Source organism: Varanus komodoensis, unplaced genomic scaffold (assembly GCF_004798865.1).
Source record: "Varanus komodoensis strain SLA01 unplaced genomic scaffold, ASM479886v1 scaffold80, whole genome shotgun sequence".
NCBI classification, from domain to species: domain Eukaryota; kingdom Metazoa; phylum Chordata; class Lepidosauria; order Squamata; family Varanidae; genus Varanus; species Varanus komodoensis.
The window spans coordinates 2,525,228-2,540,240 of NW_025336482.1; the positions used below are offsets into that span (position 1 = coordinate 2,525,228).

The following is a 15,013-nucleotide window of genomic DNA, read 5'->3' on the forward strand; positions in this document are numbered from 1 at the left end:
TCTTACCTTCTATCCTTTTTTAGTGTCGTCTTTCTCTCTCTTCCCTCTTCTGTGTTCCTGCTCCGTATTCCTGCTCTGTATTCAGAGCCAACGCATATGTGCAATAGGGGGAAGAGCCGGTGCACACACAGTTGAAGGGAGCTGTTACAATTTGGTGTGTGCACCGGCTCTCTGCTAGTCTCTGAAACTGAAAGTTTCAGAGTATGCCTGTGCCAGCTCAGAGCTTTTGGACTCCCTTGGAGATCATTTGTCTCCGAACGAGTCCAAAGGCTCTGAGGTGGGCCAGGTAAATTACCATGGCGGGCCATATTTGGCCCACAGGCCATAGTTTGAGGACCCATGCTCTAGAGGGATCTCATGTCCCCCCTCAGTCTTCTCAAGGCTGAACCTGTCCAGTTCTCTCCATCTCTCCCCACAGGGCAGCGTTTCCAAGCCCTGGATCATTTTTGCTTCCCTCCTCTGGACCCTTCCTAATTTTCCTGCATCTTCCTCAAATCTTGGTGCCCAGAACTGGACATGGTACTCCAGGTAGGATCTGACTAGGGAGGAGAATGGAGTAACTCCTCCTCCTCGTGATATAGCATTGTTGGGGTCATGTTTAGTTTAGTATTTCTACCTAGAGAAATGCAATGATATAGTAATCCTGACAATGATGATGATGATATTTATGATTCACAGGCATTCCCGAACTGCTTAGATTTTTACATCCTCTGCTATGTAGGCCACCATACTGAGGGAAGAAGCCTTCCTTTGCTCCAACCCATGGAAAAAGCTGATTTAAAGAACAGCCCTTGGGTGCATGGGTGTGCGACTGACAATTTGCTGAAGCCACAACAAATTGTCAGAATGCTGGAAACCAAAGCCGGCTGCCACCGCCTGTGGCCTTAGCCCCAGCAGCTGAATCAGAAGGGCAGATGAAATCCAGCAGGTGCCACAGTGCACAGATCAAAGGTTGAGTTCCACCAGCCATTAGCAAGGCTCGTCTCACCCTGCACTGCCACTTCTAGCGGCCTGGGCAAAGGTCGCAACAGAAATGACCCTCCAAGACATTTAGCCACCTGGTCCTCTCTCCCCAAGAACTTCCCGAATTCTAAGCAACAGTGAGAACTGGACATGGAACCACGGATTGGTTCAAAATCAGGAAAGGAGTTCGGCAAGGCTGTATACTGTCGCCCTGCCCATTTAACTTATATGCAGAGCACATCATGAGAAAGGTGGGGCTGGATGAATCACCAGTTGGAATTAAGATTGCTGGGAGAAATAGCCACAACCTCAGATATGCAGATGATACCACTCTAATGGCAGAAAGTGAAGAGGAACTGAAGAGCCTCTTGATGAGGGTGAAGGAGGAGAGCGCAAAAGTTGGCTTGAAACTCAACATTAGGAAAACTAAGATCATGGCATCCGGTCCTCTCACTTCCTGGCAAATAGATGGGGAAGAAATGGAGGGAGCGACAGATTTTATTTTCCTGGGCTCCAAGATCATTGCAGATGGGGACTGCAGCCAAGAAATTAAAAGATGCTTGAGCCTGGGGAGGAAAGCTATGGCAAATCTAGAAAACATACTAAAAAGCAGAGACATCACCCTGCCAACAAAAGTGCGTATAGTCAAGGCTATGGTTTTCCCAGTTGCAATGTATGGCTGTCAAAGCTGGACCATAAGGAAGGCTGAGCGCAAAAGGATTGAGGTCTTTGAACTTTGATGCTGGAGGAAACTCCTGTGAGTCCCTTGGACTGCAAAGCAATCAAACCGGTCAGTCCTGGAGGAGATCAACCCTGATTGCTCTTTCGAAGGCCAGATACTGAAGATGAAGCTCAAATACTTTGGCCACCTGATGAGAAGGAAGGACTCCCTGGAGAAGAGCCTGATGCTGGGAAGGATTGAAGGCAAAAGAAGGAGGGGGCAGCAGAGGATGAGGTGGCTGGATGGGGTCCCTGGGGTGGTGGGTGTGAGCTCAGGTAGACTCCAGGGGATGGTGGAAGTCAGGAGATCCTGAAGGAAGGTTGTCTGTGGGGTTGTGATGGGTCGGGCATGACTTCGAGACTAACATCACATAACTAGGCCCACCTCAGATTGGGTCCTGCTGCAATTTTCTGGGCCAAGCAGTAGAAAGCAAATACAACAAGGGCTTCCCCGACGCACCAGCGTGCGTCGACCATAAACGCCCACCCTCTCCCTCCACCGCCTGGATCCAAAATGGGCTGCTGCATCGGACACAAGGAGTGCTCATCAATGGCTCCTTCTCAGACTGGACGGAGGCAACTGACTAGTGGGTGCCGCAGGGTTCAGCCCTGGGCCCAGTGCTCTTCTGCATCTTTACTGAGGGTTTCGATGAGGAAGTACAAGGAAAGAGAGTCAACTTTGCTGATGATACACAAGTGGGAGGAAGAGCAAACACCCCAGAAGACAAATGAAGATCCAGGGCGAGATTCATGAACGTGAACGCTGGGCTGAAAGCGGCAGAAGGAGATTCAATGGGGACAAGGGCCAAGTCCTCCACCAAGGAAAGAGAAAGCGAAGGCATCAATGGGGAATACGTGGCTCGGCAGAACTGAAAAGAAAAAGACCACAGAATAATTCTGGACAACCGGCTACACATGAGCCGACAATGTGGTGCAGCCACCAAAAGGGCAAATGCTATCTTGGGATGCAGTAGCAGAAGTATCACTTCCAAATCATGAGAAGTAGTATTTCCTCTATACTGCTCGCCAAACCTCACCTGGAATACCATGTCCAGTTCTGAGCATCAAGATTTAAGAAAAGTGCAGGAAAATTAGGAAGGCTGCAGCGGAGGGCAACAAAATTGATCCAGGGGTTGGAAACTTTGCCCTGTGAGGATAGACTGAGAGAAATGAAATGAACAGGATAAGCCTTGAGAAGAGAAGGCAGGGGAAATGATATCCCTCTACAAATCCTTCAGATACTATCACAAAGAGGAAGGCCAAGGTATATTCTCACTGATAAATGAATGTAGGACATGGAATAATCAAGTCCAGCTGCAGCGAGCCAGATTCAGGCTAGATATCGAGAAAAGCTTCCTCATGGTCAGAGTGATAGGACAGTGGGACCAGCTGCCTGGAGAGGTGGGGGGCGCTCCCACCATTCAAAAACATTCAGAAAGAAACTGGGCAGCCATCTGAGTGGGATGGTGTAAACAGATGTCCTGCAGCAGCAGGGGGTTCAACCCAGTGGCCTTCATGACCCCTTCCAACTCGACTATTCTGTGATTCTATGATCCGAGGGTTGGTCAAGGCTCTGGTTTTCCCAGTTGCAATATATGGCTGTGAAAGCTGGACCATGAGGAAGGCGGAGAGCCAAAGAATTGAGGCCTTTGGATTGTGGCGCTGGAGGGGACTCTGCGAGTCCCTTGGACCGCAAGGCGATCAAACTGGTCAGTCCTGGATGAGATCAATCCTGACTGCTCTTTAGAAGGCCAGATCCTGAAGATGAAACTCAACTACTTTGGCCACCCAATGAGAAGGAAGGACTCCCTGGGGATGCTGGGAAAAATCGGGGGCAACAGGAGAAGGGGACGGCAGAGGATGAGGGGGCTGGATGGGGTCTCTGAAGCAGTCGGTGTGAGCTTGGGAAGGCCTGGAGGAATGTTGTCCATCGGGTCACGATGGGTTGGGCACAACTTCACAATTAACATAACATATATTTGAAATATCTGGGAGGGAGGTTCTTGACCCAAAGGACCCCCAGAACAGCTGATGTGTACTCCCCACTCCTGCAAGCTTACACTCTTAAGAGCCACAGCATGCAAGGAAAAAGGTGGGGAGGGAAGAGGAAAGGCATAAGCAGAATGGGTGGAACGGGCCTTCTCACGACTCTCATCTTCCTCTGCCCAGTGTGTTGCAATGGCAGCTGGCAGTGACAGCTGAGGGAAGAGGAGGTTGCTCTTCGTGCAAAATGCATCCTCTACACCAAGTTTCTAGCTTTTCTTACAATGGAGGGGATTCCACCTGCTCTGGGTGGGGGTCCAGGCTCCTTGAAGGAGAAAGTGAGTCACCTGGGGGCATTCCTGGAGCCATTGTTATGCAAAAAGCTGTGAAAAAAGCTGTGAAAATACTTCCCCTCGAATTCAATAACCAAGACTACCAACAGAGTGAGGATATTTCTTTGTTTACTGCAGTGGACGGGAGATCCTGCTCTACTGGAATCTCTCCAAAGTACAGACACACACAGCCGCTCCTTTCAGTCATCAATCCATCCTTTCAGTCCTCAGTCCATCTGCCAGTGTCCTCCCTTTTCCCTCATTTGGTTTCTCTCCCCTCAGGAGGTTACAATCTTTTCATCCACCTAGTTCATATTCCCTGTCTCATCCCATTACATACATCCACATACATCGCATGTGCATTATAATTAGCTCATTGTCTATTCGGGGTGTGTGAGTTAATATGCATCAACCTATTACGCCTGTGTGCTTCGAACTGGAAGTTCACTAGTTCGCCCCTCTCTCACCTCACCTTGGCCTACGACCCCGTCTCATAAAACTACAGGGAGGATGAGATAGGAAGTACCACACTTTCTTTCCAGCCAATTATCTTTTTCTCCCCTCCACATTCCTTCAGGCAAGCATCATGACTTCATTATTGGCTTCTCTGTTTCTCAATCACTGAGTTACTCCCTTCACTATTATTTGTCACTTGAGGCTCAGGCAGCCTCAGAGTGCCTTCTGGAGGTGCTGGCTGGTGGCCCCGATTCGTCTCCATCTGGGCAGGGATGGCCTGGTTTCAGGGATCTACACTCTGGGGGTCTCTAAATAAGACCCCTGCTGTGCACTCTGCCAGCGGCTGCCCTTGAAGAGTGTTGGGAATCTGCAGCTTCTGCAGAAGGTCCCAGCATGTAAGAACACTCCTGGCCCTCTCACAATGGCTGCCTGTGCACTTCAGAGCATGATTCCAGGTGCCAGTCTTAAACTTCGCACCACTTGGGACACATGTCCTAACCCTCTCCCGACTTAAATCTACCCCACCATCTAAAATCTTCCACCGAGGGAAGCTCAGAAGGTGGCGACAGAGGCAGTTCCTCCTTAGTGGAAGCCCCCTGGGTCTTGGCGCACTGCCCCTGCTGAGACCCTTCGGCCGCCAGCGCCACTCTCTGTCCCGTAGGGTTAAGACTGCACCTTCTCCTGGGGCTTTCCTGCCATTGATCGACAGGTGCGCGGAAGGGCGTTTAGATTCCGCACACTGGGAGTTTTCTGCTGTTCCGGAGTTGGGGCCTTGAGGAAAACCGCGGCTCTCAAGAAGCCGAGCGATGAAGTACATGCACGAAGGATACCAGACGCAGGCGCAGCACAGCGCCCACCCGTGATTTTAGCCCCTCTCCCTGGGCTGGGAAGCGCAGCGGCCTGCACATGCTCAGGAACACCACGAGCCCACCCGAGAAGGGGGCAGGCCCCGCCCCGCCCCCGCGGCGCCTCTCCCGCGCCGCGTTCTTGCCAGCGAGCCGCGCGCTCCGCCGCGGGGCACGACGGGAGAGGGGCGGCCCGCCCACGACGGCGCTCGCGACCCGCCCCGCCCCGCCGTGCTTTGCGGCGGCCTCCTCTCATTGGTCGCTGCGCGGCGCTGCGGGCGGAAGCGAGCCGAGCGGAGGTGGCGGTTACCGTGGCAGCGCCCGGAGGGGAAAATGGTGAGGCGCGTGGGGCCCCCGCGGGCGCGAGTGGGCGGCCGAGCACGCGGGGCCCTCCTGGCCGGGCGGGACGCTCTCCCGTCATCCCGGGCCGCCAGGCCGCGTTGTCCTCAGCCGAGCAGGGGCATCCCTTCGGAAACGAACCCCAGAGGAGTTTCTAGTCCTCATGGGGTTTCAGAGGACCGATGCGGGGGGACATGGGAGAGCCAGTGTGGTGTCGTGGTGAGGAGCATGGGACTTTGACTCAGACGACCTGGGTTCGAGTCCCCGCTCGGCCATGGGGCCAACTGGGTGGCTTTGGGCCAGTCACAGACACTCAGCCTAACCTACCTCGCAGGGTTGCTGTTGTGGGGAGAAGATGGAGAGGAGAATGATGTAAGCTGCCTTGAGCCCTTTGTAGGAAAAAGGCAGGATACAAATCGATCGACAAATAAATAAATATGGGAGCTGAACCAGCATACCTGGGGGTGGTAGGTTGGGGAGGCCTTTGTGGCAGGCCCGCGGGATGGGCTCCTGGTCATTTACAAGCCGCGTGGAGGGGGATATTGAAACGATGGGACTCGCTGAGGCTTGCAACGGGGGTGCCTCCCAAGTGCCTGGGGGCTCAGGGGCCATGGCTCCCGGGTGATGTGCCTAGTGCAGCCTCTCAATGGCTTTTGCCCAAGAGGGGCCTCCGGGCAGAGAGGTATCCCCACAAAGGGGGCACAGAAGGGAAGGACAGTGGCTTCCCATTGCACTAGGGTGTGGCATTTTCCTGTTCCCTTTCTAAGAACCCCAAAGCCGTTTATGGTAAATGCTGCAGCAGCACCTCCTCCTTAAAGCACAACCGCTGTGGGAAACTGGTGTGGGCTTGATACACCTTTGGGCAGTCTTATGTGTGGGGCTGGGGCAGTGTTGGGGGGGGCGGTTTTCTCACGTGCCTGAAGTGTTTCCCCATCTGTTCCCCCCACCCCACAGCTTCCTCTGTCCTTGCTGAAGACCGCACAGAACCACCCCATGGTGAGTAACCAGCATGCTGCGCTTTGCTATCCCTGGTTTGTGTGTGTGAATCTGTTTCTCCCCACAATTCCACAAGTGATGTCAAATAAGATGATAACATTTTTATCCTTTGTTTTGTGGCTTTGCAGTGCTGAGTAACACAGCTTGCAAAGCTAGGAATGTGTGCAGCTCTGCTCTTTATTTAGTTCTACCCCCCATCCCACTTTCCACTTCTCAGGATTAGTTTCCCCCAAGCTGGTTCTGTCCAGATGCATCACCGTCTTACCACGTTGAGGAAACCTGCTCAAAGTATGCATCAACATATTCAGTAGATATTATTAAAAAATAGACGCTTTTATTACTGGCCTACCCCAAGTTAGTTTTGAAATGGGGGCCACTGCATGCGACTTTGAGTCTATATTTAGATAAATGTTCTCATTGGCAATAGATTAGTGTATTTCTTTAAAGATATATAGTTTTATAGATGCAGGTATTTATTTATGGTATTCTTAAGACATCCAAATGTTCTATTCTAAAGAACATGAAGGGTTTCCATAGAATAAAACAAAAATCAAAACAGTTCGCCAATTTATCATGTTACCACGTTTACCAGCACATCTTGGGAGTGTCTTCTTAAAACAAACATGCTAAACAAAAGTACATATTAAAAATGCAAATATGTTTAAAGCAATGGTCTAAATAAACAACAAGTATAATTTTGGGAAATGTTAAAGGCAGCACCATTTTTTGGTTGATTTTGGGTAGAGCTAAGCAGTCTGGAATGCTGCAAACAGGACTACAACTCCCCCATTCTGAAAGGTCAAAATTCCTTTCGCAGGACTTAGTTACTGATAGGAAGAGCGTCAAGTTCAGATAAGCTGGACTTTTTGTTCCTGCTCATTTCGCCTGCCCCCACACACCGCCACGGCATGGCCCCGAAGAGCTGCTCCGAAGCGGCATCTGGCCTTTGAGCTGAAGAAGGTTCCCCTCCCCACTTGCCCACTGTGCAAGCAAATGCTGTTTGGGGCAGCAAACGTCAGTTGCGCACTGTGCGCTGATAGTTGCCCCGCTTGGCCACCAATATCGCATTGGGCCAGGCTGGCCTGGCCTCAGAAGACAGCAGGCAGGGGAGCCAGGGTCTCAGAGCTCCTGGCAGCACCTGTGAATCGGTGGCTGCCATTTGCTTAGCCTTCGCTGACACTTGTTTGTTATTCTTAGGCAGCTGTGTGTCCGCATTTTATGTGCATATATTGAAACGTGTACATACGCATTTCTGTAGCTGTGATCTTTTCCTTTTTATAGCTTGGGGGGGTTTTGCCATAACATTTCATACTGTGGGCAGGGCCTCGTCTGAGTGAAACTGCCGCCACCATTCTAGAACAAACATTACCTGCTACTCCAAAAATTGGCTCAGTTTTTCCAAGCACTATGCAGTTTTTAAAAGCTACGCAATCCCTGCCTGCAGATTCACAACCTAACAGTCAAAGACACAAAAGGCACAGGAACGGGGAGGGAAGAGAAGCGAAGCCCAAACTCCTGCTTTTGGGGTGGGGGGGGCAGGCCTCGCACCTCTTTGTAGCAGCACTCATGGGCAAGCTCCCTCCCCCTCGCTCTCTCCCTGAGACTCTCCGCCTTATCCTTCCAGCTGGTGGAGCTCAAAAATGGGGAAACGTACAATGGACACCTGGTGAGCTGTGACAACTGGATGAACATCAACCTCCGAGAAGTCATCTGCACCTCCAGGGTAAGGCCAGGTTCTTCTGGGGATGCTGCCAGGATGGGCCCAATAAGATGGCCACAAGCAGTGCCTTTTTTGTCATAGAACGCACCAGAACAGAGTTCCGGCATCTTTTTTCAACAGATTTTTCCAGTTTTAAAAGTAACTTGAAAATTTCATGTTTGGTCCACGTGGATTTGAATCGCCCTGTCGAGCGCAGCAGGTCGGCGGCAAAATCATTAAAACGGTGCATGCGGGCTGCTTGCGTGTCGAGTCCAATGCATGCGCACTTTGTCCGTGCTGGTTGTGACGGTGCCGCTCGGCTTGTGACTGGTCGTGTGGTCGCGCGCCGAGTGCTTACTGTGGGTGGCAACCGTTATGTTCATTACACAACTGAAGTGTGAGGGTGTGTGTACAGTGATTGACTACGTGCGAAAGGTAAATAATTTCATGAGTTCTGGCATCTTTTTTCTTACCAAAAAATGCACTGGCCACAAGCAAACGTACTTCTGAACGGAAGCAAGCTGTGCCGGGAGCTTGGCGCTGCGTGCTCCCTGCTGCTTCCCAGGACAGCTTGGAGGGGCAGACAGGGCCCTCGGACGCTCGGCCCCACGTGGCTGTCGCAGCCCTTCTCGTACCTTTTCCTGCTGTCCACTAGATGGTGCTGCTCAGCTTCCTCTGCAGGTGCCAGCTCCCCCCCCCCCCCCCCCGAGGCCCAGGCTTGGCCGGGAGTTGCCAGCAAATGCTTGGCTGGGCTGTGCTCACCTTTTCGGTCTGCTGTGTGGCAGGCGATCCGGCAGCGGGAGGGAGGCCCTGCGCCTTGTCCACCTCTGCGTTCGGAGGACAAAAAATAAACCCCCTCCTTCAGCTTGGGAGGGACGAATCTTTGACAGGTGGCAGCAACTGGGCAACCAAATCAGGAGAGCCGTCGCGACACAGAGCAAGCCAGGGCAGTGGAGCTGTGTTGGGAAAGCTCGGTTTCCTCTCTGCTTCCCACCACCACCCGTTTCGAGCCTTATAATGCACCTGCTGTTGCTTCAGCCCTTTTTACAGCGGCAGGAAAGCACCTCCTACAGGCCAGGCTGGGGTGCCTCCGGCATGTTAAGCCCGCTCCCAGCAGTCACCCCGGCAGTGCAAAAGGCCGAGCGGTTTGGCTGCCCTTCCTTTAAGTGCCTCAGAACCTCAGCCGCTGAGCAGCATGGAAACGGGAAAGGGCACCGCTCCTAAACCCAAATGTTTTGTGCGTTCTGTGGCTTCCCCCCTTTCCTGAGCTGTTGCTTGGCTTTGGTGTTCTTGGTGTTGCACTTCTTCCTCGCCTTGTGCAGGACACGTGTCGGTTGCCTTTTGTGCGCTTTTTTGTTTAGTAGTTGAAGTAGTTCCTCGTTTCCAAAACATTCTTCAGCGCGAGTCTCAGACTTAGCAAACGGTTAAGCTAAATCGGTGTTTCTGAACATGGGGCCCCCTAGGGGTATTGGACTGCAACTCCCACCATGTCCAGCCAGTGTGCTGACTGGAGGGGATGGGAATTGTAGTCCACCACATTTGGACAGGGCTGTGTTCAGGGACACCGGTGCCGATTATAATGGACAGGTAAGGCCAGTCAGCTCTCACGTAGACTGGAGACTTATTTTTCAAGCTTCTCGTATTCTCCCTTCCTCCTCTTCACTCTCCGGGACAGGATGGAGACAAGTTCTGGCGCATGCCCGAGTGTTACATCCGTGGCAGCACCATCAAGTACTTGCGCATCCCCGATGAGATCATCGACATGGTGAAGGAGGAGGTGGTGTCCAAAGGCCGTGGCCGTGGCGGGATGCAGCAGCAGAAGCAGCAGAAGGGGCGTGGAATCGGCGGCGTGGGGCGTGGTAAGGCCTCTTCCCGGGGGTCCTGTCCGCCGGGAATGGGAATGCAGGGCCCCTGCCTGGGCGGAATTCAGGCTGCCCCCTGCTTCTGCCGGCGGTTGCTGGTGGTCGCTGCCTCTCCCCCGTGAGCTCCAGGAGACCTGGCCTGCATTTCTCGGGTCACCATCCCTCTTTGGGCTTGAGTTCCCGGGGTGCAGGACCTCTGCTGGCAGAGCCCCCATCGCTGCGCCAGGGCCCCATCCAGCTGTCAGGATGAGAAGCCTGCTGGGCACGGCTGGCTGGCCGGCTGGCTGACTCCCTCCCTCCCTCCAAAGCCCCTGGCTGTGCAGAGAGAGCAGCCCCCAGCAGGGCTTGGGCCCTCCTCCCCCAGCGAGCCTCCCTCCCTCCTCTCCATCACGGCCCCCGGCCGCATGTGCCCCCGCCCTGGCCCACTGGGCAGGTGAAGGGGCAGGTGCAGAGAGGCTGGGAAACCTCCCGCTGCTCCTTGTCGCCGCCCGTCAGCCGGATTGGCACAAGAGGTGGAGAGGAAGCAGGTGGGAACGGGGAGGAGGACAGGCTCGCTCGGGACGCTCGTCCACCAGCCCTGCGTGTGCGGACCCAGCCACGCCTGTCCCTGGGCGGCCTTGCAAGACAGCCCCCGTGGCGGCTCGGCTCCCTCTTGCGGAGCAGGTGGTGGGCAGGCCACCACAGCCGCCTGCCCGCCTTTCCTCCAGCCTGCTGCGCCCCTCTTGATGCAGCGAGCCGGCCGGGTTGGCGGGCAGAGGGCTTCCCTGCTGCGTTTCACTGGCTCAAGGGCTGCTGGCGCGGCAGAGTCGGAGCACACGCTCTGATGAGCTTGGGGCTCAGCCCAGCTCTCCCGAGGCCTTCGGAAGGCGGCAGTCCTGAGGCGCCGGCCAGCCCGCAGCCCCTGCCCTGGCACTTGCTGTCGCGAGCAGGGCTTCCTGCCCTCTGCCTCCGGCCAGGCAGCAGTGAGGGGCGAGCCCAGTGGGAAACCTGGTGCCAGCAGGCAGAACGGGGGCAGCCAGCGCAGGGCGGTTTGCTTCCGGGCCCCACGGGGGGCTCTTTGCCAGTGCCCTGCCTCCAAGAGTGCCCGGGTTGATCTTGCCAGCATCGCCAGCACTGTGCTGTGAGCAAAGCGAGATTCTAGTCCTCATGGTTGTGGCTTGAGAGTGGAGGGCTGCTTGTTTGTGTCCTTGTGGTTTTTCCCAGCTACCCTGCCCTGAAAGCCCCTTGCGATCCAAGGGTTAGTCCCCCAGCCCACTTTGGCTCTGGAATTTCGGTGAGCAGAGCGGAAGGCTTTTGACTGGCTGGCCACCTAGCACTGGCGGCAGACAGCTCAGAGTGCTCCTCGCACCAGGTGCCTGGTGAGAGCAGGGGAGGTGCCGGCCGTGGGCTGAACTCGCTCTGCTTTTCTTCCTGCAGGTGTGTTTGGGGGCCGTGGCCGAGGCGGCATGCCGGGGAGCGGCCGAGGGCAGCAGGAGAAGAAGCCCGGGCGGCAGCTGAAGCAGTGAGGCGCCCGGCCGTGGCTGGGGGGACAGTGCCTTGGTCTGCTGCCTGCCCCCCCTCCCCCCGTAATGCCACAGAACAAACTTCTGAGCGTGGTTTTTGTATTTAGTTTTCTTAAATGGCAGTAAGTCAGGGATTTAGCGAAAAGGTCCGCCAGTGTTTCCTTCCCCTAAACTCACACATCAAAAACCTTTCAGGACTGAGCCGGTCCTTTCCCGGGACAGCTCGGGATGGCACCTCTGTTTGTCTTCCTCTTTTTGCAGTTGCTTTGGTGAGATCAGCAGTAGCTTCTCGCCGACATGCGGCATTTTGGGACTGAGTGTGGCACTCTGCACTAGCTTCGGCAGCTGTATGGTACAGTCCAGCCCTGAGCTGCTTGGAAGTGGCTTTTCTCCAGGGTGGGGCTGGATCACACCTGTCCTGCACAGCCACGGATTCACAAGAAGGCACCAAGCTGTGTCCCAGTAGCTGAGACTGTTGCGTGAGGAGAAGTTTCTCTCCCCTTGTCTTAGAAAAGAAGGGATTTGAGATGCCCCGGGGGCGAAGACGCAGCGGTGTGTCAGGATCATGCCAGGCCAGCTCTAGGGTCAAAATATTGGGCTTCCAATTCCACTCTCAAGTGTTCCAGCGTCTGGCCCTGTGGTGGCAAAAGCAGCGCCTGCCGCCTTGGGGGGTGCGGGCGGCCTTGGGCGGCTCCCCCCGTGGGGCGTGGGGCCTGTGACACCTGCATGCTGGCTCCCCAGCCAGTGGCCCAGTAGCCAGAGGCGAGCGAGGGCCCCCCAGCTGGCTGCCGGAGACGACGTCCAAGGGCAGGTGTCTCCTTTTGAGAACGGCACCGTGGAGGGTGCTGAGTTTGCCACTGGCTGGATGTCTGTGCCAAAGCTGATGCTGGCACATTCAGTACTGTTCCCCTTTTTCTTTCCCTTCTTTTTAAAAATCGAAGTTTCTGAACCAGTTGTGTGTACGATAAGAATAGAATAAAATATTTCCTGATCTTTGAAACGTTTTGTGTGGTGGGGGGAGTGTTGTGGCAAGGGTCGCCGGTGGAGCCTTTTCAGATCCCAGCCATTCCCAGGCGCTGGGCCTCAGGTGGGGAGAAGCTTCCCCGTGTGCGGAGCTCTGCTTGAAACTGCTGCTGCCGATCAGGGTCGGTGCGACTGGACTGCTTGGACCAAGCCCGTTCCATTGCTCCAGTTTAAATCAGCCATTTATTCAGAATCCTGAGGACTGGAACTTGACTAGGAAAGGCTTCTGAACGTGTACCTGCCTGTGGGAGGTCTCCCGTTCGTTCCCCGTCACCACCGCCGGGTCAGCTGTGCTGGGCTGCTGGGTTTGGGGTCTCTCTGGCATGAGGCCCCTGCCTGCCTGCCTCTGAGCTGAGCAGTGCCTGCAGCCCTTCCCATTCCCACAGGAAAAGCCGTGTTAAGCATCGGAAGTGGTGTTTATTGGGTGGCAATCCCTGAACGGTCCCGACTATTGAACAGCCGAGTTGGCGCGTCATTCCCAAGCCGTGTTTGATTCTTCAGCTTCCCCTGGTAAAGATGGCGGGCCGTGCATGTGCCGCCTCTTCAGGGCCCCCACCTTCCAGGGACACCGTGTTCTCCTCCTGCCGCAGAAGAAAGCTACCCCTCGCCGTCGGCGTGTTTTCTGGAACCCACCCTGTTCCCAGCAGCCATTGCATCTGCACCTGTTTCCATGGCTGGTGCAGGTGAGGTAAAATTTCACTTAGCACCTTGATGCAGAAAGAACATGCTGTGTTTCTTGGGCAGGACAAGGACATCCCGGTATTCCCGGGAAATGCCATGATGCGCCTCCCCGTCCCCCACTGGTCTTGGGTTGGGGCCCTTCCCAGCCCTCAGTGCCTGCCCGGGAGCTGGTTTTCCTCCACGGAGGTGCAAAGTCTCTGCATGGGGCCGCAGGAGAGTCAGGCAGCCGCGCTTCTTCCCAGCAAAGCCGAGCAGAGCGCAGGGCCTGGAGTGGAATCCCAGCCGCCGCCTTTGTTCCCGGGCAGGGCAGGTATTCCTCCAGAGCCGAGCCGCCGCTCTTCCCTTCCCAGGCGCTTATGCACAGCCGTTCTGGCTCGGCCTGGGATGACTCACTGCTCCGCCCTGGGGCCGCCTGGCTAGAATAGCTGCTCACATACTTCCCGGCCTGTGCGGAGCAGCTAAAAATACTTGCCTGGCCTCACCTCTCCCTCCCTCCCTCTCTCCTCCTCCTGGCAAATTATTTTTCCCACCCCTCCCTCCCTCCCTCCCTCATGTGATGTGGTCGGCCACCACGGCCTGCTGAGCCCTGGGGTGCCCCCTCGGTTGGAAGAGCAGCAAGCACAGCCCCCTCCGAGAAGCGGCAAGGCTCCGTGCCGCACAGCATGGACGTGGACAGGCTGGGACAGATGCTTAGGCTCCGGGCGCCTTTAGAGTCTGCAGATGCAGGCTGCTCTGCCGGGCGAGGACTTGCACCCGATGCCGGCGGTGGGTGGAGCCCCCCAGCCCAGTGTGGGGGTTTCAGGACTGGGCCCACCCCTCTGGGGACTTGGGAGCAGCCCTCAAAAGCAAGGCCTTGGGTGCGTCTCCATCGAAAATGATTGTGGGCTGCCTAACGTGTTACGCACGTCGAGTGTTTTGTCCCCCCGCAGCCAACAAGCCTGGAACGGCTTAGAAATGAGGAGTAGGACAAGGCAGCCCCTGCCACACACACTTACAGGCCAAGGAGACACGACACACCAAGGAAAGAGGGATGGGGAGGGTAGAGGAGCAGGGCAGGGGCACTGAGCCCCTTTAAGGCAGTGTATGGTTGAGGCGGGGGAAAAAAAAAACCCCAGCTATGAAAAAAAAATAGAGAGGCAGTAAATACTCTAGAAAATGGCAGTGCCAGTAAAGCTGCCGCCCACTGGTTATGGCAAAGTCAGTGGAAACCGCAGGCTTTGCTGAAGCCCTGCGAAGAAGGGGGCCGGTGAGCCCCCTTGCAGAGCTGCGGGGGCACCGCCAAGGCTCCCCCGTCAGCTCACCAGCGCGAATGCTTTGGCAGCAAGTATTTATTTTATTTATTTATAACATTTCTATGCCGCACCCATCGCCGAAGCCTTGGGGCTGCTCACAAGGAAAACAAATAAAGCATAGAACAATATTAAAAATTTGGAGTTCTCGGCGATAATATAAAACCATTAAATAAAACACAGATTAACAATTAAAATATCATTTAAATAAAAAGGTCTTTAAAATAAAAAGGTCTTTTAAATAAAATATTGCTGCAAATCCCAAGGTTGTTAGGGGGTCGGATCCCAATACTACACTCTGCTTGCAAGCTCTGTCTTGGGGC

The 15,013-nt window shown here is 54.8% G+C and overlaps 1 protein-coding gene across 1 annotated transcript; it reads left to right on the forward strand.

Moving 5' to 3' along the window:
• Positions 1–5,558: 5,558 nt before the first annotated feature.
• Positions 5,559–12,697, forward strand: LSM4 (LSM4 homolog, U6 small nuclear RNA and mRNA degradation associated). Its single transcript, XM_044456011.1, has 5 exons — positions 5,559–5,635; positions 6,593–6,634; positions 8,259–8,357; positions 10,009–10,192; positions 11,612–12,697. Exons 1-5 carry the CDS (start codon positions 5,633–5,635, stop codon positions 11,698–11,700), a joined length of 417 nt encoding a protein of 138 aa, XP_044311946.1. The 5' UTR covers positions 5,559–5,632; the 3' UTR covers positions 11,701–12,697.
• The last annotated feature ends 2,316 nt before the right edge of the window (positions 12,698–15,013 follow it).

Coding starts and splice junctions, on each gene's coding strand:
- LSM4 (XM_044456011.1), top strand. Junction 8,358..10,008: donor AAGTCATCTGCACCTCCAGG/GTAAGGCCAGGT, acceptor TCTCCGGGACAG/GATGGAGACAAGTTCTGGCG. Junction 10,193..11,611: donor AATCGGCGGCGTGGGGCGTG/GTAAGGCCTCTT, acceptor TTCTTCCTGCAG/GTGTGTTTGGGGGCCGTGGC.